General features: G+C 37.5%; 1 protein-coding gene across 1 annotated transcript; it reads left to right on the top strand.

Annotated features, from left to right (window-relative positions):
* The first annotated feature begins 20,650 nt into the window (after positions 1–20,650).
* On the top strand, positions 20,651–23,687 carry LOC307144477 (GTPase IMAP family member 9-like). The gene is made up of 4 exons (XM_079846874.1): positions 20,651–20,690; positions 20,854–20,924; positions 22,145–22,205; positions 22,363–23,687. The coding sequence occupies exons 2-4, from the start codon at positions 20,859–20,861 to the stop codon at positions 23,193–23,195; spliced, it is 960 nt and encodes a 319-aa protein (XP_079703000.1). The 5' UTR covers positions 20,651–20,690; positions 20,854–20,858; the 3' UTR covers positions 23,196–23,687.
* Positions 23,688–23,998: the final 311 nt, after the last annotated feature.

Here is a 23,998-nt window from a genome sequence, read left to right as displayed (position 1 = left end):
ACGTTTACATTTTTCGCTAGCTGAGCTTTGATCAATACAGTCTTTGCAAACTGATTATTTCTGTCGGTTGTTTAAAACTTCTATCGTAAAACAGCTGTTTAGTTTCGCTATTTGCATCTTATCTCGCACTGTATGATCGTTAAACTGAAGCGTCGCTTTGGGCTTCGCGTTTCTGTGAACTTAAAAACCCACTGTGATTTGATTGATCATCTCAAACATTTTTTCATTGACGAGGAGCGGGTGTTTGAGAGCTGAAGATGAGGAGCTCGGTTATCGTCGCGATGGGCGAATCATTGCAGCACCAATTAGAGTTAACACTACAGGAGATTGATATAGCACAAAAAAGACGGAAAATCAGTTTGTATGAGGACTAAATGTGGTGGCTACATCTACTGGAAAGTTCGGGAACGCCTCTGGGCGTGACCGATCGCGGAAGCACTAATTACACCGCGTCTGCCAACCATGGCAGACCAATTGCTGCAGGGAGTTCATAATAAATTAGCACTATACAATAGATACAGTGCCAAAAAGAAGAGAAGAGGATAAAAGGGGATAAAGACAGAGGTAAAGTGATGGAATAAATGAACAGTTTATCTAATTGCATAGTAGTAAGACACTATTTAATGGCAGTTATTTTTACTTTAAACTTTATGCTAGCAGTTGTTCTGAGTTCTCCAGAGGCCCCAGACAGTGTGATTTCGTCACAATCATGTCAGTTTTTTTTGACGCATTTAGGCCTACTATCACTTTTTTATTGCCAAAATTGATAGGCTAATGATATTTATATACAGGTTTTTTTTTTTTGTTGTTGTAAAATTCACATTAAAGACGACATTTCTCAGTTTCATTCATGGAGAAAACATGAAACGCGTCATAGTTTAGTGGAAGAGGACATCTGTTTTATCCAGAGTGGCTATATTTAAATGAACTAAATTAATAACTTATTTACAACAAAAATAAACCATCACTGAACTTACTTAAGCTGGACTGTGACACTATTTTCTTCTAGATCTGCTGTACAGGAGAAGCAAACTTTTTTGCGTTATTTTCCTGTTATCACTGTAAAGCTGCCTTGGAATAATCTGTATTATAAAAAGCGCTATATAAATAAAGGTGACTTGACTTGAATGCTAGATGTAATACTCTTGCTATTTGTGTTTAGGCTGTAATATATATATATATAGTGTAAAGTTTAGGAATGTTTGGTTCAGGAAATGTGCTACCAGGATGGTGTATCCATTAAAACACAGGGGTCCAGTACTCAGTCCATACTCATTTATTGTAACAGATCATGAATCAGGCCATAAAGTAGAATGGGAATCAGATATAGAGTTGTATGCACCTGGCGTAAGCAAGACACACACAGTAAGACAAATGATTAAGAACCTTTGACTCTTGTATGGAAGATAATTTAGCCTAGGGGGTTAGATGGGTCATTCTATTCTACTGTAGATAATAGAAAATAAGAGAATAATAGAAGATAATAGAAGAGAATAAATATCTTTTAAAATACAATTTGATTCTTGGTGTCTCTTATGCAGTGATTATGATTGTTTAATTATTGTTTTTGCCACAACAAACACCTTTTGATAGAGCCTCCTCATGCAGGGCTGAAAGGAGAACAATGACTGAAGACTGACCAACTGCTATTGCAACAAGCCTGGATGCAACTACACACAACAGAAAGCATGCCTTTATGGACTGTGCCACCTTTGGACTCCATGTGTGTGGCCAACGGTGCCAAGAGGGGAATTGTAGGATTGAAAGTAATTCAAGATATTTTAAATGAACCAAGACATTTGCTTTACTGTTCTCCACCCCCTCTTTGTAGTTCCTAAAGTTCCTAATATCTTCATGTTTTCTACTTGTTGTAAAAGGTCTGAGGAGCGAATTGTATCCTCCACAAAGGCGAGACATTTAGGCTGTTTGATTTCGCGCTGCCAGAGAAAGCCAAACTAAAATCACCTGCGCGTGTGAAACTTGATTTACAGCGACTTGACGCGCCTTACCAAATCTAATAACAAGCACAAACGGTGTTAAAAAGAATTTGACGTGCAAGTCAAAAGCTAGGCTATCTGTCCTACAGCGTTTTTCTACTTTACCACAGTAAAGGATGCGAATATAATAGGCCTAATTAAAAGCGAACCAAAGGAAGAAATGTTTATAGTTCCCTGCGAAAATGGGTGAGACTTGAGTGAAGATTCGGGAAAAGAAACAAGAGATGTCATGTCCAGTGGAATAACTACTGGAATAGTGTTAAATTTGCTGATAATCGGGAGACCAGATCGCAAACCAGAATACAAAGCCGACAAAGCTTAAATTATGGGCTCAAACACAACTCTCTCATTCGACACGAATCCAAACGTTTAATTTAATTTAATTGCTAACCTATTGTTATTTATTTTGTAAACAAAGCTTTCTGCTTCACTCCTGTCATAATATTCATGTAAAACAGCATTCACATAAAAAACAAGTGTTTTGGCGGACCAGCGCCGGAGTTACTCAGCCACAGCGGTGATGCGGTGTTCAAGATTACAGGTGTGTCGAATTTCAACCCCCGACAAATTATTACCCCCCGACCATTGGTAGGTTTGTATTAGTTGTGGGGGAGGGGTTAGGATTAGGGGAGGGGTTAGGATTAGGCAATCAGGTACTGACTTCAACGAGAGGGGTAATAATTTGGCAGTGTGCACCGCCATGTTAGTTTGTGCCGCAGTTCAGAGAATCGGATCTGTTGGATTTACAACACGTGAATTCATCGACTTCTCCCGAAATACATGAGAGTAAGCGGCCGGTGAACTGGGAGAAGAATAGAGTAAACTTTAAAGCTACTTACACAATGTGTTTCTGATTTAAATAAAACGTGTCGTCAAATTTTAATGGAAAATATTTATTATTGCCTCTTCCATAGACATCAGTGTGTATTTTACAAACTCAAAATAGTTGTTTAGTACTTTTAAATGTCTTAAACACTGAATAGTTGTGATATATGACAGCTCAGCGCCAGTCAACACGCAAACACACTTTTGAATTTCTCAGTTGATCACGTGATGGACTGACCGTTCTCTTCACAGCCGTGTGATCGTATGTGTGAAAGGGTTAACCCCTTGCTCATCACCCCCAATTTTGGCAAGTGCTGCATACATGAAATGCCCAAAATAAAAAGGTTACTGCTCATAAGTAATTCTGAATAGAAACATAACACACATACATTTAGAAAGCCAACCCTTGAGAGTTTATAGTTCAAGACTCAAAATTAACCAGACTGTTATTAATATTTAGATATATAAGCTCAAACATATTTTGAACTAAAATAATCTGGGATCACCAGTGATCCCTGTCAGGTAAGGGGTTAATGAACGAATAATTGATAGTAAGGTATACCGAGAATCAATATATAATCAATATTTATCATTATTTTCTAATAAGAAACACAGAACGCTGAAAAGACATTCACACCTTATACCTGATTATACCATTATACATTCCTTACAGTGGTGACCCCGACGTGATCTCCAGTTGACGAGTGTGTTTTCAGAGAAATATTGGGACTTGCAACAAGAGGTTTGATCTTCTCTTTCTTCAGCTGTTCTTCAGCAGTGTTTGAGTTTGGTTGAAGCTCATCTTCCAGATTACTGACTTTAACCCTCGCCTGCCTCTAAATTGTTGCAGAGACGATATTGTGAAATACTTTTAAAGTTACGGGTAATTGTAGCTTACTGAACTTTAACTCTGTTGTTGTCGCCACTGTGTGTTTAAATGCACTGGAAACTGTTTTATTTCTGTAAAACCCCTTTCTCCTGTTTTTGGCTGTTTAGGGAGTTAGTGAACATTTCTGTTGTTCATTTCTTTTCTCTGACTAGACAGAGTATTTTTACTTTGTAAAAGTAGTCCAGAGTACTTTTCCTGTTTCGGCCTTTCCTCCTCCTGAAGAATATTTTACTTCCGTTTGAGTTTCTTCATTTATACTTTATAAATAAATCTTGTTGAACTGGGGTTTACTGTCAGTCGTTCGGGACAGAGGAATGGCACACTAACTCAACTCAAATCTTTTTACTTTTCCACTGTTTCTCCTTCACCTCAGGCAAACGTTACATCTGGCATATAACAACAGTATATAACTATACATAATAAAACTCTTTAATGGTTTTACATTGACTTTGAAATGTAATGATCTCTTTGATGAATGTGATGAATCTGATTATGCGACTGATCCTGTAATATAATCTGATCAGATGAGAGTCTCTTTCTGCTTCATGAGACACATGATGATCCTCATTGAGCTTCAGATCAGATTCTCTGATTTCTCTTCACTGTCTCTGATCCTGAAACTAAAGGCCTTTGAGTTTCACCTCAAATCTACTTCTGACATCTAGTGGACAAAGATGAAAACTGCAGATCATATTCTGTGTGTTAGGAGGAATAGAAAACACACACTCATACAGATTTATTTACAATGCCTTCATTTCTATTTTAAACAAGTGACATTCTCTCAGTTTAATTCACTGAATGTCATTCATTATCAACTCACAAATAATAATGTGATTTTACATTTTGTGTGAATGACTGAACTTCTAGCAACTTCTGCTTTAATGTATACTATGATGTGTTTGTGAACAGTAGATATTGAGTATTGAGTAAGTGTTGATCTGTTGTTGTTCTGAACAGCTTCAGTTCGTCTGTTAAAGTCACTAATGTTCTGCTGATGGAAATCAGTGTTAATAAATCAGAGATGATTAAATGAGCAGCTGATGGAGTTTATCAGATCTGAGTTTTACATTTAACATTCAGACTCTTGAAACTCTTCAGGAAACAATACGGCTGCGTCTCACAAAAAATATTCATAAAACATTTAAAGCAATAGAAATTAAAAATACAATACATGATTAAAAATAAATAGAAATAAATAACATGAAACAACGAAAAAAAAAATTTTTTTGTCATCTTCAGGAAATCAGGAGGTAACTTATAATGAAACCATAATCTTTTTTTAACAACAGCAGTTTTAGCGGCTTTCTTGTTAGCTGTTTAACAAAGAGAGTCATAGAATAACTTTAAATCAACACAGAAAAGCCTAAATTTGCTAGAATCAGTGACTTTACATTTATGGAGATGAAACTGGCCACATTAATTCTTTCATCCTTCTCTTTTGATCCGCAGTCCCAAATCAAAAACAGTAGCCTACATTCTTTATTTCAAAAATAAAAAGTTTGTTGTAAGCAGAGAACAAAAGCCAAGCTACTTCTTTCCAGAACTCCTTTGCATAATCACATTATGAGGTGAACTTTCAGTATAGCATATTTTGTTTCCCCAAAATCTTTTTTTAATTTATTTAATTATTTATCTCCTCGCACATTTAATTATTTATTTAGTTAGTTAGTTAGTTAGGAAGGAATATGTGGATTTAGGTAATTATGTATTTATTTGTAAAAAAAATATTTTTATATTTATTTATATAGATATTTTTGTGGACTTATTTATGTATTCATTCATTTGCGTATTAATCGAAGGGTAGCCTAATTCAACATGTAACTGAAACACGGTCATCCGATGTGCGGAGCCAGGACTGTTTGCATTATGCATGATAAATAAGTCATATAAACCTTCATGACTCCAATTAAACAATAGGCTACAACTAAATTAAATGTTTAATAGGCTAACTCTCATCTGCTGAACATTTGGAATTACAATATGAAAAACGAAATGCGGCTCATTGGTTTATTATGCTGCTATTACAAAAAATTAACAAATAAATAAATAAATAGGGCTAAATAAATAAACAAACAAATGACGAACTACAGTAGCCTACAGTAGCCTAGGTTTATAGTAGCATAATAGTTATAGTAATAGTTATATAGTACAGCCTAATCTGTGTTTGCAGATTGTAGTTGTATAATTTCGGTTCAGACATAATGGGCTATTTTTATTTTTTTCTGTTCTATTCTTCTATTTACTGGATCTACAGAAACAATCTCATATACAGTTGACGAGATCGAGTTGGCGATCACTGATATATAGCCTATACTAAAGTCCTGTGGCCTAGGCCTATTAAAATTATAAAAGATAAAAACATAACAAACCCAACAATAAGCTATAAAAATGCAATAGCCTATATCAAGTGTGTCTTTCATATTTCTGTGATTGGGGGCATTTGGCCTTCAAAATGTGGGTTAAACAAGAGGACACAAAAATATAACAGACGCAGACGTCACGCTATAAGACACGCTATGGAGTGAAGGGAAAGTTAATTGTGCAAGAACTGACATACTGCACTGAGCCGTGTTGAGTAGCGTGTTGCAGTACGGGTTAGAGAAAAAAATAATAGTAATAACTTCACTGCCACACGTGTCAGATGCGTGACGTCTAACTCCACACTTCACTGCCTCACGTGATTTACGTGACGTCTGACTCCACACTTCACTGCCACTATGGAACAGATAAGATGAACAATGCGCTTCTCGCGTAGACACAGACAAACAAAAAACACTTAATGCTTTAATGCATGCACTGTTTCTCAAGACCTGTTTCTACCCTCCTTCAACTTTCTTATCAATTTTAGGTTCTTTTTGGTGGAGTCTTTTATTTTAGGCAGTCACTAACCGGGCATTAGCTTACCAGGGGCAACACAAGACAAATATAGGCAAAATTTGCTTACCTTATTTTATGGCGCGCATTTGTTTTGTGAGGCCTCTGCCAGCACCCCCACCGTGGCCACTCCTCGACCCCTCGTCCACTCCTGGCTGGCTCGCCAATTATGTTGTGGCAAATTCAAAGTCGTTTTTGTTTCAGGTCTCAAAAAAGCTCTCAGAGTCGAAGTTCCAGGTCAAAATAATTAACTTTATTGTACAGACAACAAAGTGAGGAGCTAGCTGGTCATCTGAGGATATCATGGCCAGTGTTCATGTCTTATACCATTTGCCCAAAGTGCACCTTTATATCTATCTCTTCTTCTTTGCCACTCCTTGTGTCCTTGCCACCATTAGAAACATCTTCCCCTAGACCTTCTTCTATTGGTGAAACATCTCAAACATCTTATATAACACATTTTTCTTCCAGTGCATCCCAACACCTGCATCCCTCCTTCAGGTTTTGAACAACAGGTGTGTGTGTGTGTGTGTGTGTGTGTGTGTGTGTGTGTGTGTGTGTGTGTGTGTGTGTGTGGTGTAGGGTATAACTGCTGTATATTATTTCGGTGGGGCTTCAGTCACTCTCAGACGAGCTGTTCTCCAGTGAACTGAACACACATGTGAAGTTTGTTTGTTGTGTAACGCGTTGTGTCCGGATGGAAATATGGAAAGCTCACTCAATTGAGTTATTATTTCAGAGACCAGTGTTGTGTGTTCTTGAGAACATGATGAAGGGTTTGATCAGAATCAAACTTTACAGGCTCATCTGGATCACAGGAAACTAGAAATCACAAATATATATCAGATTATCCATATTGTTTATGATTTGTGTTTTATGTTCTCAATCTGTAACACCTTCTGTCAATTAAATACAATCACACATCTGTAGACATTGATCTGAGACTGTAGAAAGTGATGATCTCTCTGAATGTGGAACTTTAACATCATGAGTGTGAAGAAAATAAATGTAAATCTAGCAACACTGTAAGAGTAATAATGATCAAACACTCACAGTTTGGCTTTATTTCTATACTCTCATGTCTATCAAGTCTCTCTCCTCTTTTCTCTGGTGATTCACTGGTTTGTGTCTCATTTCTGTCCTCCATTTTTCTCTCAGTCTTCTTGTTTTCTGCTGATCTGTGATTTCTGCTGATTTTCTTTCTCCTCTTCATTTGAATCTGTTCAATCACACAGACAGAGTTTCATTAAAGATATATTCCTGTCATGCATTAATTTCTCTTGTATTCAGATCCTGCACAAATCTGTTTAGAAAGAAATACGGAGATTTATTATATAGTTAAAATGAAAACATTTGTTAGTGATTTTTTAATACATATTTATCTTTCAGTTTCACTACTTTGTACACTTTGTACAACTCAGTTCATAATTGTTTTTACAAAAATACTCTTACAAAATGTTTAAAGATGAAAGTGTTTAATTACCTTGTGATGATCTGGACAGAGAGAAGCTCCAGTGTTACTGAGAGTCTGAGGAGCAGAACTGACTTTATACACTTACACACGCCACTCCTCCTGAGATATCTTATTACCGCATTTATATCTGACATGTTGCAGGTGTAAAGTGTCAGACTGAGGAATCCCACACATCTCTCTGACCTGTCTTACAGGTTTAGCTCTACACACTAAGAAAGTTCATTACTCCTCTGGCTCAGAGTTCACACACTGGTTTTGTTCTCTGTGTTGTTTTGCACATTTCTCAGATCTTTAACTGGACATGATGAAGAAACACACACTGATGCAGATTGTTTACAAGAGATTCTGTGTACAGGATTATGGCCAATCAATAATATCATGTTATTTATGATTATCATCATTTATTATAAGAACATTACTGGTCATCCATATCTTTAACACACTCTGGTAACTTGGATACAAATGTAATTTCGTCTGTAATAAATATATAGTTGATTATTAATAAGCATAACAGTGGAAACTAATCTCATGTTTTCTAATAATTTTACAGACCCACATTTGACACACAATAACACTTTACATTCAAACACAAGCTCTTCTTTCTGCTCAATCTTTATCAGCAGTAAATATTTACACATCATAGTAAAGTTGTAAGTTGTTACTGTATTATTCACAGTTTTCATGAATCTTTTATTATTCAGTCAGATTTGTGTCATCAGCTCTTCCTCTGCTCTAAAATCATTTTACTCATTTTATCCTCATGAAGTTGATCATGTAGAGAATAACACTGGATCATCTGAGCCAGATTCAGACACGTCAGTCCTGCCAAACCTGTTTCATATATTTCATATATTCTGTTATTCAAAACACACACAGATTTGTGCAGATGTCAGAATGGGTTTATTTTGTAACAAAAGGCCCTCCCGGACATTAACACTTGAACTATCTCCTGCATATGCAACAGGGATTTCTGCATATGCAGACAGTGCAGCTCACACTTCACACACACTATCTCACCTTCATCCCCCTCCTCCTCCTCCTCACCTGAAATACACTGAAAACATATGCAATGCTATGTATGTACAAGAAGTAACTATACATGTTTGATATCCTTTAAAGTGTCTCAGTGCGCCTGGTAAAATGGTCTCATTCTCCCAACCATAATGAAAAGCTAAAAAATGTTATAAAATATGAGAAAAGTGATGTGTCCCTTAAAGGTGTTATTGCATGTGAGAAGATATACTGCATTTAACCTTGTTGTGTTGCGAAAAGGGAAAGACATAACACGCAGAGAAACCTTCCCCGTATTATTGGAAACCTCCATTGGACCAATAGACGGGCTTACAATTTAAACCTTTGCTTTTATTGCTTTGCTTGAGTCATTATTGTTGAGTTCAGAAACTTTTGATCTACTGGGATTTCCACAAACAACATCTCTAGAGTTTACAGAGTAAAAGTGTGTTACTGTAACTGTGTGTGTTATTGTATGTTCTGTATTATATGAGGTATTATTCTATATGTTGACCAATAGGCCTGTGTTTCAGTGATCCAGAGCTGACGACTGATGTAATGATACACCACATCATACAGTATTTCTACAGTGCGTATGTGTATGAAGGTTCCCAGCATGCAGTGCAGCATGAACAGATTATACTGTGGAGTTTCTTGATTCTTGTTGGTTTTGTCTGTGCTTCTGAACTTATTTATGCTTCGCTTTTAGCAGTTTGTGTTGTTGGTTTATGTTGTAATGTTTATGCTGTAAGTATTTTTTATTAGTTATTGAGTGTCACCATTGTTGTGTAAGGATCTATAGAACCGCCCTGTTATGTTGGAGTGTTGTAGTTATTCAACAAGAATTTCACTTTCATACCAGAGATTGAAATGAAAACCTCTTTACTCTTTTGTGTCACTCACACTCATGAGTCAGAACGCAGGGACTTCCCTCATAACAATGTCACGTCACTCGTTCAGGAATAAGGACCCAAAAAAGGAATTCAAAATAAACAGTTCTTTAATGGGAATAAGGCAGGCTGCGTAGCTGTCAAACAGAATGTCTGTTGTTGTAGAAAATAGGATGAACACAAAGTATCTTAATGTATCAACTGAAGAACAGTCCCGTAAAGGTACTCAGCATACAACTCAGCATTCGGCAGCATCAAATCAAAACTGGGCTTGGGGTCCGTCTCTCGTCGTCAGATACAGAGTAGCTGGGCAGAGAAAAGCTTCAGCATTAAACAGTCCAGACAGCGCGTAGCTTCCAAATACACATGTACCAAAACCAGGCTTTGACTGGACAAGACAAGACAAGACAAGATTCTAACAGGTAAGCTCCGTGACGTAAGAAACATTGACAATAATCTGGCAGAGGAAAATGGGAAAAGGGGTACTAGAAGTAGGAACGCTGATTAGAAGAAAGTGGAAGCAGGTGAAGAGATAGATTGAGTAAAGAGAAGAATGATGGAAAACAGCTGGCGTAGAATGAATGAGCGTAATAGTAAGTGGGTGTGTCCGGGCAAGTAGTGTGTGAATGAAGAGCGAGTGTGTGTGTGTGTGGTGGGTGTGTCAGAGAGATGAATGAATCAAAGAAACAGACCACAAGGGGGAGACAGAGACAGAAGAGAATACCGGGATCATGACAAACAAAAGGGATTCCCTCACCCGTGGTTCCCTTAGAAATCTTGAAAACCCTTCTGAGAAACTCTGGTTAAACCGGTGTTTCTACTCTCGTTCTACAGTTATGTCAACCTTGAGTTCTTCTGATCTAGCTCACACACACACTCATCCTCATGTGGCACACACACACACACTCACACATCCTCACTGTCAGGTTTGGCATAGACGAAGCAGACAGAATGGTAAGTTAAATGCTTTAATTTGCAGAATGGATCGGTACAGCGAAACAGGTGAGTAAACAGTAAGATGAAATTCAGATGATTGTAACCAAGTCTCTCTCTCTCTCTTTCTCTTGCAGATGATGATGATGGAGTTCCTTGGAAGACAGAATGGTGACTGGCTGAGAAGATCTGGATCGAAGGTAGGTGTACAGGTAAGTATGCAGAGAGTCTGTGTCATGTATAGACGAGATCAGACAATGACTGAATGTTTGTAGCAGGTATATATGGGTGAACTGATGATGAGGTCCAGGTGACGGTGATTAGTAATCAGGTGACAATGAGAGTGTGAATGACTGAGTGGGCGGAGTGAGGGAATGAGTGGAAGGAGATGGTGATGGAATCCTGACACTCACGTCAGTGTTGTCTCACGTGGAACAAAATGTCTAACCGGTCTGCGCAGACTCAGAGGTGCATGAAGTCCAACAAGCCTACAATCCAACACACACACACACACACACACACACACACACACACACACACACACACACACACACACACACACACACTCAAGATCAGATGGTGGACCTGCACCTGGACCCATCCATGACGCATCCCTGAAGTGCCAGCCTCATCAGCCCTGTGAAGGCCTCATCGACTCGACCAATCTGACCTCTGACCTGTAATGCCTGGATCATAATCATACACAGTTCGCTCGTTGGCCAGAGGAGAACTGAGCGACTGAGTCTGGGTTCTCACAAAGTTTTTTTCTCCATTCTGTCACTGATGGAGTTTTGGTTGCTTGCCACTGTTGCCTTGGCTTTTGGCTTGCTTAGTTGGGGACATTTAATATTCAACAATATTATTGATCTGCCTTATTAAAGGGTACATAACATGCACAGTTTCACCTAATCTCATGTTAATCTTGAGTACCTATAGAGTAGTAGTGCATCCTTAATATCTCAAAAAAGTGTTTAGTTTTATTATATTTAGAAAAGAAAAATACAGCTTTCCGATTCTCTCCGGAAAAAGCCGAGGTCCTGGAGGCGGAGCTATAGAGTCAAGCGGTAGTTCTTGATTTCCAGCAAAAGACAGAAATCCGATCCAGTTGTACTTACATGAATGGGGTCTTTTATCACTGGGACCGCTCCACGTTTTAATAGCAAACGATTTGCAAATCCAGCGTCGACCTGAGCCTTGTTAATAAAACATTCGTCACTGAAACGACCAGAACACACAACCGCACTTCCTACACTCCGTTGCTGCCCCGGAAAAACAAACTGCATCCACTGTTCCTGTAACACTGGGTTCTTTGGAAAACTGAACACGGTAAGCTTTCCCTCACATCCAAATACACACTTTTTTGGAGACATTCTTGAACAAATCCTATGCAGCGCTGCGATGATTTCCTGTTGAAGCGCGTTGATGTGCGCGGTCTCGCTCTCCTCTAGTCGACGTGCTCGCGGGCGCGCTTTTCCGAGAGAAATGCTCATATAAGGAGTTCCACTCTGATCTACGTCATTAGATCCACGATCTAAAAAAAACCAGCCGAAACTTGTACCAACCCGGAAGTAAGATTTTCAGCATAGAAATTCTCCGTTATTCGTCCAAAATATTTTTTTAAAACTTTGCCCATGTTTAGCATGAGAATCCATCTCTTTAACACTGTAAACAACTCTGAATACATGAAACACCATTGTACCCCCCCTTTAAGGGTGGACGATGATGCAATTTTCTTCTAGAAACAAACTTTGTTGTATTATTTTCATGTTATCACTGTGAAGCTGCTTTGATACAATCTGTATTGTAAAAAGCGCTATATAAATAAAGGTGACTTGACTTTACTTTTCATTTGTTGCTGTAAAACACATTTTCATCTGTAGCTTCTTTAACTCTGCTGTGATTCTGATTATCTCCTGTAGAGGGAGACACGAGACTGCAGGACAGGGTCAAAGGGCAATCTGGATCCGGTTTATCTCAGAGTTTTATTTTTATTTTTACTTTATATTACTTTTACGTTTATTTGTATAGGGTTTTTCACAATACACATTGTTTCAAAGCAGCTTCATGGAAAATTAATTTCTGAATTAAAATTAAGACCAATCTGTTATCAGACGTGACTCAAAGTAACGTCCATATGTCAGAAATATACAGATAATACAATCATGCAGTTACCAGGCATAAAAACAGGTCAGGGGTAAAAAAAAGGATGCGGCATATATAACCCCAAAAAAATGTGTGTGCTTTTTAATGTTAAATTCATCAATCTGGTGCAAATTAAACAAAGAAAAATTCTAAACTCTTTTAGTTACAGTGTCTGTCTACATTACTACTACAATAATAGTTATAATATTAATCCCATAATAGTAATAGCCATATTGTAAAACAAATGCACTGAAAAATAAAGGAAACTTTCATAATTAGTTTTGTACTAATTTCTATACTTGAAAGAGTATATTTCTATACTTAACATTAAAGATGTGATTGGGCCAGCCCAGTGTCAATCAAGAAAAGAACCAATGGGCGCTGATCTACGTGTTTCATCGGGTGTCAGAAAAAAAAACTAGCGCTGACTTTTTTTTTTTTGACCAATGCATTACACACTAATTACGCACTAACCCAGCACTACGTCTAACCCAGCGCCGCCAAATAAGCAAAACAAAACGTATGGGCCGCCGATGTACGAGTTTTATGGGCCGTTAAGACAAAAAAACAAAACAAAAAAGTATGAGATGTATCGGCCCAAAAAGCATGTCGGCCCACCGGGAATCTCACGGTAGTCCCGATGGCATTAGCCTGCATGCCTGGACGTCACACAAAACAAAATCCTACCTGTAGCCTTTCACCATCCACTTATTTAGCTGCTGTCGCATCAGTTGACATGCCATCTCATTTCCCCTCTTTCTTTTTCTATTTTTAGCCCCCAACAGCTTTTTTGCGTTATCCATCTTTTTTGACAACTCATGTTACTCGTTCCTGCTCGCTCAGAGCCCCAAGTGGCGCCCGCGCCTGCTCGCGATATTATCCCGCCCACTTCTATGTAAAAAATAAAAAAATAATGACATTTGCAACATTGCTGTCTGTATCTGACAGTCAAGTTAACATTGTAAGATAACTTACCTCAGGCTTGCTTTCCGACGTGCGGTTCTTTGTTCGGCAGTGTGTCCAGTTGTCAGACTCGCGGTGTAAAAGACTTTGAAAACATTTCTGCCCTAACGTTACTCTGACTTGTATTGGCTGTCATGTTTCAGCATTAGGAATGATGATTGTTTTTTAAAGCTGCGAAGTTTATGGTAACTTTATAGCGGGTAAATGCTGGTGTCGACCTCGACCACAACACCACCACCACCCCCCCCCCCCCCCCAATAAATATTTTCTCATCGGATCTGCACAAATCACGTAGGTGACCCATTTTGGTTTTAAAACGGCGAATTTCGCCGAAAGGTTAGGAGTTTTCATGCCTGAGTTACAGTAGTTCACCATGTATTCATTCGTTCTCATGCTCTCAGTGTGGGAAGACTTACACATCCAGAAGCTCTCTCAAAGATCACCTGACCTGAGATCCTTCATGTGTGATCAGTGTGATAAAACATTCGCTGTGGAATCCAGCTTAAGACGACTCCTGAAAGCTCACGCTGATCTGAAGCCTCACTTCTGCTTGTTCTGTGGAAAGAGTTTCTCTCCCTCCAAACCCCTGAAAGGTCAGGAGAGAGGTCAGGGGCGTCATGCAAGCCAAAATTCTGGGGGGGCACAATCTGAGACGTTGCAATTGTTTTCTGACGGGTGATATGGATCATGTTAGGAGGGGTCAGGGGGTTTCTCCCCCTGAAAATGTTTAAATTCTGGCTGCTAAACATACCATTTCAATGCAGTTTGAGAGGGACAGAAATACCTTAACGGAGCTAGCAGCAACCCTCCTCTATCTGAGGACTAAGTTAAAGTATCTATTTTGTAAGTTTATGTAAAAGACAGGTTGATGAAAGAACTGTAAGCTCAAATTCAAAAGCTTTTGAAGTCTACTTCATTAAAGCATGTTTACACACACACTTACTGTACACTTAGGCCTACAACACATGATTTTAAAAACAGTACCATTGCATTTTTTATGTTATGATTTTAAATTGGTATGTGACCTAAGAACGATCTTACATTAAAGGTACATAAAAGTGCTGAGCTCTGACTTTGTGGTGCTCTGAAATTAAGTTATTTTAATATTAATATGTGATAAAGGACTTTGAAATAAGTTTGACAGATTTCAGTGCTGAATAAGGTTAACACTACCCCGTTTATTTGAAAATGGTTAATATTTGACAGAAATGTAAAAAAGTAATCAAATTGAACCAGCTGGAGACTTTGACACAAGACAAAACAAAACAGATGTTTCAAAACCGATCAGATAACGTTATTATGGCTTTGTATGGCAGTAACGTTAGCCAACTAGTTTACGGTTAGACTAGGCTAGCTATCGATAACGTTACACTGACACAACTTAAGTTAATGCTCTGAATTCGCAGCTAATATCAAATCCATAACTTTTTGATCAAGTTAAAATTTCCAGGTCACAAATAATCCCACTACCTTTTAAAGGGTTAGTTCACCCAAAAATGAAAATTATGTCATTAATGACTCACCCTCATGTCGTTCCAAGCCCGTAAGACCTCCGTTCATCTTCGGAACACAGTTTAAGATATTTTAGATTTAGTCCGAGAGCTTTCTGTTCCTCCATTTAAAGTCAATGGACGGCATACTGTTCACGTCCAGAAAGGCAATACAGACATCATCAAAGTAGTCCATGTGACATCAGTGGCTCAATCTTAAGTTTATCAAGCGACGAGAATACTTTTTGTGCGCAAAAAGTAAACAAAAATAACGACTTTATGCCACTATTAATTTCCTTCTCTCTGTGCCTCGAGTGAGTTCGCGTAGTGTTTCAGTGTAGCGCGTCTGTGTTGTACGTCAAACGCATCACACATGACCAGCGTCGGCCAATAGTGAGCCTACGTGTGACGTACAACACAGACGCGCTACACTGAAACACTACGCGAACTCACTCGAGCCACTGATGTCACATGGACTACTTTGATGATGTCTGTATTGCCTTTCTGGACATGGACAGTATGCCGTCCATTGACTTTCAATGGAGGAACAGAAAGCTCTCGAACAAAATCTAAAATATCTTAAACTGTGTTCAGAAGATGAACGGAGGTCTTACGGGCTTGGAACGACATGAGGGTGAGTCATTAATGACATAATTTTCACTTTTGGGTGAACTAACCCTTTAATATCATCCGATAGCTAATTCAATGCCGAATTGTTGCTTTGCCCACTTACCACTTCAAGACCATCTGTAAAACATTGCCAGCTCAACGTGCGAGACGAGTGAGTTGCTTGAACATACACAGCAAAGACGCGCGTAGCGCTCTAGATTTGATATACACAGACACCATATTAGGAAAAATGGGCGGGCTGATGCTGACCGATTTATTACACATCCAGAAGAATACATTTGAGTCGTTATAGGCTCTGGTATATTATGGAGCATAATAGGAATAAAGTTGTGACAAAAAAAAATTATCAGGGAGGAAAAATCTGAGGGGGCACGTGCCCCCTCACTTTGAATGGGCATGACGCCACTGAGAGAGGTCACACTGGAGAGAAGCCGCACCAGTGCTCTTCATGCGGGAAGAGTTTCACTCACTGGCCCAATCTACTGGTTCATATGAAGAAGCATTGTCCAAATCTGTGTGAGTGAGTGTGAGACTGGCCACATCACGCCATTAAATCCTCCATATCACACACTTGATCAGATGTGATGCATTAACAACTCACTGAAAATACTGTGCTTGTCAGGTACAGTTGGTTTATGTAACATTTATTTAACATCTTTTGTTGTCTAATCAACAGTATCGACTCAGACAAGTATTTTAGTCTGCTGTCACTTTAAGACCGATTGCTAGGATCTACACTGACACGGATCCGGTTTTCACCAAGTTCACTGAAGCCAGAATCAACTGGATCACAAGGGGAAGTTGAGGAAAGGAATTTAAGTGTGCCTAATGTAAAGGTGTTTGATGGATGCCATGTTTATAAATCTCTTTTAACCCCCTGAGGTCGGCTATCGCGCTGGCGCGATAGGCTCGTTTTTTTCCTTATCAGTGCAAAAAAGAATCAAAATACTAATATTAATTTTTATCTTATATGCTTGTGTTATACATCAATCGATCCTGTTAAGTGTGTATTATTTTTGTGTATACTCACAATAAAAGCAAAGTGTTGTGCTTTTTGCCAAATAAAGAAAAATAAACATGATGTGAGTTCTGCCTTCTCTCTGTCAGTGAAGTCAATTCTGAAACGCGTCCGAAAATGAACCATAACTCAGCGAATACTCAGTCAAACAGACATACAGACACACAGGCATGAAGCTTGAATTCTCTTCTTTTAAATGAAGTAATTTTTATAAAAAACAAATATTCTCTGTTAATGTAGTCTGTATGAAAAGAGCGAGATGTCAGTCGTTCTCATCTCAGCTAATTATTTTTAATGTGACCCCGCCCACGGAGAGCGCGCGCTATTCAAACGCAAATGACTGAGGCAATCCTGCAAACTGTGAACGCCCCCATATCAGCTCGAGAAAACACATCAAGTTTATTCAGATCATTGTACTTGTTTACACCGTCTCGCTGCAAGGAATAATACTATGGTAATAATAATAATGGAAAATGTACCTCAGAAGTGCTGGTATTTCGAGCTCGCAAAAAGACAGTTTAAATTTGAATCGCGTTTCTGTGTGTGAATGAATGATCCGCTTTTAGCAAACTATATTGCTATACTGAGATGAGTAAAAATCGACTGAAATATGTTGAAATAAAATGTATTTGTATAAGCAACGTATTAAACTGCAAATTAACATTTATATTCCTTATAATAAAAACGAAAGACCTATGTTACAGACATATGAAAGACAACATTTCGTTGACTAGTTTTGGATAGATTATATATTTTTACTGTAAAATATCTGCCACCTCAAATAAGCTTTTGTTTGCCAATTTTTGCTAATATATTAAATATAGTATGTTTTGTCAATGTAGGCTATATTCAAAGTAATGAATCCTTAACTTTGAAATATGTATGATAAAATGTATACTTCAGTTTTTACAAAGAAAGATTACACTTGAATTGTTTTTGTAATTGTAACCTTTTTAATAAAAAAATATATTTACAAGGTACATGTAAACAAATTTTAAAAGGTAAATATAGGTAACACATTTTTATTGTGTTTTATTATTGACAAATTTGGGGAGAGGATACATATTCCAAAACTGAAAATACAGTATGAGAATTAACTGCACAATTACTAGACATGTTTTCCTTGGATATTATACAATTTGCAAGCACAATTTGTGAAAAAAATTAAAAAATAAATTGAGATGCTTCCAACTGTGAACCAATGCTCTTGCATTCTTGCATCAGTGACACACCTGAATGAATGGCTCATTAAGTATGCGGGCCCCATTGTCTCCTCAGGTGTGAACCACTAAATATGCATGATGGTGTTGGATCGTTGACGCCCTTTGCGCATATTGCCTTTCCAAACAAAAAGTATTTTACAAGATTTAAATCAATGTATTGTTTTATGCGAATGATGGCAGGATGATTTTCACATCATTTTGAAGAAAAAACTCTAGACGACAACATCCATTAGTCAAAAGTCTTGTGGACATATTTAGTATGTGTTCTTTTGTGGCCTTATTTCAGAAACTTTAGTTTTTAGTTTTTTCAATAACCATGCATAAACATTATTCTCTCAAAAATACAAACATGTACATGCATGTTGCTCACATATTATGATAGCCCTATTTGTGCTAAATAGAGTGTAATTACACCTTTGCCATTAATACGTTTATAAGCAACTGAAAAAAGCACAAATGTCAGGGCATGTCAGAACATCTCAAGGACCCCCAAAACCCCTTAGACCTTAGACGTAAAACGTGATAATTTAAGTTGAGAAAACTTAAATTCTTTAGGTGTTACCAATTTAAGTAATTTTTTAAAGTTGATCCAACTGTTCACTTTTTACAGTGTATTACTACAGTAATATTTAACCGTCCGATTGGGGTTATTCATGGTCTGTTGAAAGTACCTTGTTGATGCTTTTACACTTTTAAATCTTTTAATGTTCGATGGTTAAAGGGTGAGTAGAATAATGTCATCTCATTGTGACACTTTTTTAAAACGTATTATTGCGTTCATAGAGGGCGTAGGAATTAGGTGGATAGAAATTGCAATAACTGGTCACAACTAGTTACTAACCCTGAACCTACACTCACCTAAAGGATTATTAGGAACACCATACTAATACTGTGTTTGACCCCCTTTCGCCTTCAGAACTGCCTTAATTCTACGTGGCATTGATTCAACAAGGTGCTGAAAGCATTCTTTAGAAATGTTGGCCCATATTGATAGGATAGCATCTTGCAGTTGATGGAGATTTGTGGGATGCACATCCAGGGCACGAAGCTCCCGTTCCACCACATCCCAAAGATGCTCTATTGGGTTGAGATCTGGTGACTGTGGGGGCCATTTTAGTACAGTGAACTCATTGTCATGTTCAAGAAACCAATTTGAAATGATTCGAGCTTTGTGACATGGTGCATTATCCTGCTGGAAGTAGCCATCAGAGGATGGGTACATGGTGGTCATAAAGGGATGGACATGGTCAGAAACAATGCTCAGGTAGGCCGTGGTATATAAACGATGCCCAATTGGCTCTAAGGGGCCTAAAGTGTGCCAAGAAAACATCCCCCACACCATTACACCACCACCACCAGCCTGCACAGTGGTAACAAGGCATGATGGATCCATGTTCTCATTCTGTTTACGCCAAATTCTGACTCTACCATCTGAATGTCTCAACAGAAATCGAGACTCATCAGACCAGGCAACATTTTTCCAGTCTTCAACTGTCCAATTTTGGTGAGCTCGTGCAAATTGTAGCCTCTTTTTCCTATTTGTAGTGGAGATGAGTGGTACCCGGTGGGGTCTTCTGCTGTTGTAGCCCATCCGCCTCAAGGTTGTGCGTGTTGTGGCTTCACAAATGCTTTGCTGCATACCTCGGTTGTAACGAGTGGTTATTTCAGTCAAAGTTGCTCTTCTATCAGCTTGAATCAGTCGGCCCATTCTCCTCTGACCTCTAGCATCAACAAGGCATTTTCGCCCACAGGACTGCCGCATACTGGATGTTTTTCCCTTTTCACACCATTCTTTGTAAACCCTAGAAATGGTTGTGCGTGAAAATCCCAGTAACTGAGCAGATTGTGAAATACTCAGACCGACCCGTCTGGCACCAACAACCATGCCACGCTCAAAATTGCTTAAATCACCTTTCTTTCCCATTCTGACATTCAGCTGCAACTGCCATGTGATTGGTTGATTAGATAATTGCATTAATGAGAAATTGAACAGGTGTTCCTAATAATCCTTTAGGTGAGTGTATATAAAGGACTTAATTTATTTTCAACATCACAAAACGGCAAGGACGATCAATGATTGTCATCAGTTGTAATTCACGGGAATGCAAACAAAATCCAGCATAAATTACTTGAAGATAATCAGTGTTGCATTGAGCTATATTGACTTTTTGTCCGGAGACATCAGTAACAGAAAGTGAACCCTTGTCTTTGAGCATGCAGTCGTCATCAGGCTCCTCCCCTTCACAGAGAACTGATATAAATAACAGCGATGAAACTAAAACTAAACAAAGCTGAAGAGATATATTCTGATCAGCACATCTGCACTGAAAGGTAGGATTAAACTTACAGAATTGACTATTAGCATGAAAAAAAAAAATACAAAATGCAATTAATTTTATACATAAACTGCCAATAATGCTTTATATTTATCACATTAATAAATAAATTCTGTTATATTTACATCTTTTTAACACATCCAAATCTCAAACTACAGCTAAAATGAAACTGACTGTATCCAGAACCTGGTTTCTGTCTCTCTGCAGTGGTTTTGCCTTTGGTTCACAGGTAATTATCTCTATGAAAATATAATTGTATATTGTTTGGCTGTTGCTCTTTATGTTCAGAATAGACTGAAATAATATTAGGACTAGAGAACTAGTGCTACAATATGATTCAACCAACAATCACAATCTTTCTGTCAGTATTTAAATATGAAAATCCTCAAGGCACAGAGGGAATATTCCTGTCATTCCTGTTAGGCAGTGCTTTAATGATGAATATGTTGCAGTTCAAGTATTTCTATAGAGATGTGTATATACACCACACACTTATACTAATGCCAATATTTAGGCAATGGTAAGTCCATTACCCAGATGGAACCTTATAGAATGGAAATAAATAACTGTCACGATTTGGTCTTGTCTTGGTCACGTTTCATGTTTCTGTGTCTTGTCATGTGATTCTGTTTGTCATGTGATCCTTCCATATGTTCCCTTGTCTGATGTGTTGTCATTGTTTCATTGTTCACAGATGTCCCTTGTCTTGTCATTTATCTGTGTATTTAAGCCCTCATGTTTGCCATGTGTCTTTGTCAAGTATTGTTTCCTGTAACCACTGTTTGTGAGTCATTTTTTCAGTTCATGCCACTTCATGCTTTTGTTTTATGTTTTGATTTTATTGAAATAAAGCTGCACTTGGGTTCTCTTTACAACTTTCCTTCAGTGGATCACTTTACAATAACTAGAGTTTGCTCATCTGAGGGTGTCAACATTCATTTTCATATTTTCATCATCTTTAGGATTTTTAATTAAGATTCTTGTTGATATCTTGTAATTTCATCAAACCGGCTTGAACGTCTTAAATAATCCGACCATTCGTCACAGAATTCACTCCACTGCTAATACAAATATTAAAAGTGAAATTAGGACACGTTTTGATAAAAAAAAAAAAAAACATTTTGAAGAGAGAAAAAATAAAAATAATAAACATTTCTTAATTAACAAGATTTTTATTTTAAAACTGCATCTGCTCACCATAACAGTGACATTATTTAAAATCAAATGTTTTCATGCAATGATGATGGGGATGTCCTAATACCTCTTTCACCAGGGTCAGTTGTAATACTATTAAAAATACATTGACAAAATACAAATCAGTTTATTTTTTGTAATAATTTTTTTCAGGATTTATTTGTTTTGTTAATAAAATTAATAGAATTTACTTGTCCAAAATGATTTGCATACCATCTACTTTCAACGGCTTTCCCCCAAATCCACTTTTTGCAGATTAAGACGACTGAGACCGAAACTTCCCTCAATCAATATGGTCTCGAAGAAAATGGGACTGGTAAAAATCATTATCCTATCCTCTAATGGTGGTTCTTTTTGTGCTTTATATGCATAAACAAAACATAGCTTTAATTTAAAATGAAATTATTTTATCTGTCATGAATAACAGAAAATCAATAATAAGCCTTGAATGTGTGTTTGGTGTTATTTAACAGAACAAAAAACTGAGCTCCGGATTGTCCTGGTTGGAAAGACCGGTGTTGGGAAAAGTGCCACCGGAAACACCATCCTGGGAGAAGAAGTCTTCAAATCACGTCTTTCACTTTCATCTGTAACCCGAGAGTCTAAAAAGAAGTTTAGGATTATTTATGGAAGAAAAATTTCAATTATTGACACTCCTGGTCTTTTTGACACAAGTTTGAGTGAAGACAAGGTGGAGAGAGAAATTAAGACGTGTATATCGTATTCTGCTCCTGGTCCACATGCCTTTCTGATTGTTCTTAAACTGGAAAGATTCACAGAAGAAAATGCAAAAGCAATAGAATACATTGAAAGATTATTTGGTAAAAAGGCATTAAATTACGCCATGGTAGTGTTCACTCATGGAGATCAACTTAGAGGACAGGACATTCAAACATTTGTGCGCAGCAGTCCAGAATTACACAAATTTGTCAAGAGATGCTGGGGACAGTATTTTGTGATTGATAATACGAAGAAGGATTCAAACCAGGTTATGCAGCTGCTACACAAGATTGATCAAATGGTTATTGATAATGGTGGAGAATATTACACTAATGACATGCTTCAGGAGGCAGAGAGAGCAATTGAGGAAGAGAAACAACGGATCCTGAAAAAGAATGAAGAACAACTAAAGAGGGAATTGGAGGCTCTAAAGTACAGATTTCAAGGGGCAGAACTAGAGAAAACGCAAGCAGAATTAGCAAAGTATCAAGAGGAAATGGCAAGAATTCGAGCGGAGCAAAACAATGGTTTCATTCAGAAACTAGTAAAGGTGGTTAATGATTTTGTCAATTTGTTTTTAGTATAAATGTTTAGTTTCATTCTATTATTCCAATGTTTGATCTTCACTAAGATATCTCAGTATAAGAGCAGAGGTTTTAAAACTATGTTGTTTAGTTTTTTTTAAAAGCGGTCTTATTGATAAATCAAGGTCTGATTCTGCTGAAACATCCAACAATTGAAGAGAGAAACTAAAATTCCTGAATTTTTCGATTGTACTGTATTCCTCACAAAGCTATAAATGAAGTCTGTCTACTTTTAAATGTAGAGGACAAAGGCTTAGCTTGTTCAAATTCATTTATAATGTCTCCTTGTAATAATTTGTACAACTGTTATATCAACAGAAGGTTTTACACTGTAAACATTGTACTTTTTATTAGCTTTATTACTATGTGTAAGTAAACAGTCATTCTGTGATAGTTGGTGTCTTTTTCAGGTTTTTTTTTTCTTTCAGTATATATTGAATATGATTTTTATGGCATATGCAACAGTTACATATTAAACATTTTTTACACATTGCATATCTTTTGCTTTCATTAATGTTCTCATGTTGTCACTGCACGGGTTATCTAAAGCTTGACCAGAAATATTCTGCATCGCTGAACTGATGGATTGAATGAATGGATCTGAGTCAAGTTAACAATAGAATAGTTGTGAGATTTGCACATGCAACAGCTTTTCTATGTGTAATGATATAATTCATCTCTGTGGTAGCGCTTCATAACTTCATCTCTATTAACTAATGACAGTAATAATGGAAATAAGTGCTTTGCTTTTAGAGATAAAAGTGCTCTTTCTTATCAAGAAACAAATCATACACTGTGTGTAGGA

The sequence above is a fragment of the Squalius cephalus genome (assembly GCF_949319135.1).
Source record: "Squalius cephalus genome assembly, chromosome: 17".
Classification (NCBI taxonomy): domain Eukaryota; kingdom Metazoa; phylum Chordata; class Actinopteri; order Cypriniformes; family Leuciscidae; genus Squalius; species Squalius cephalus.
Note: the sequence above shows the minus strand (reverse complement) of the source record. Positions and strands in the feature narration are given on the sequence as shown.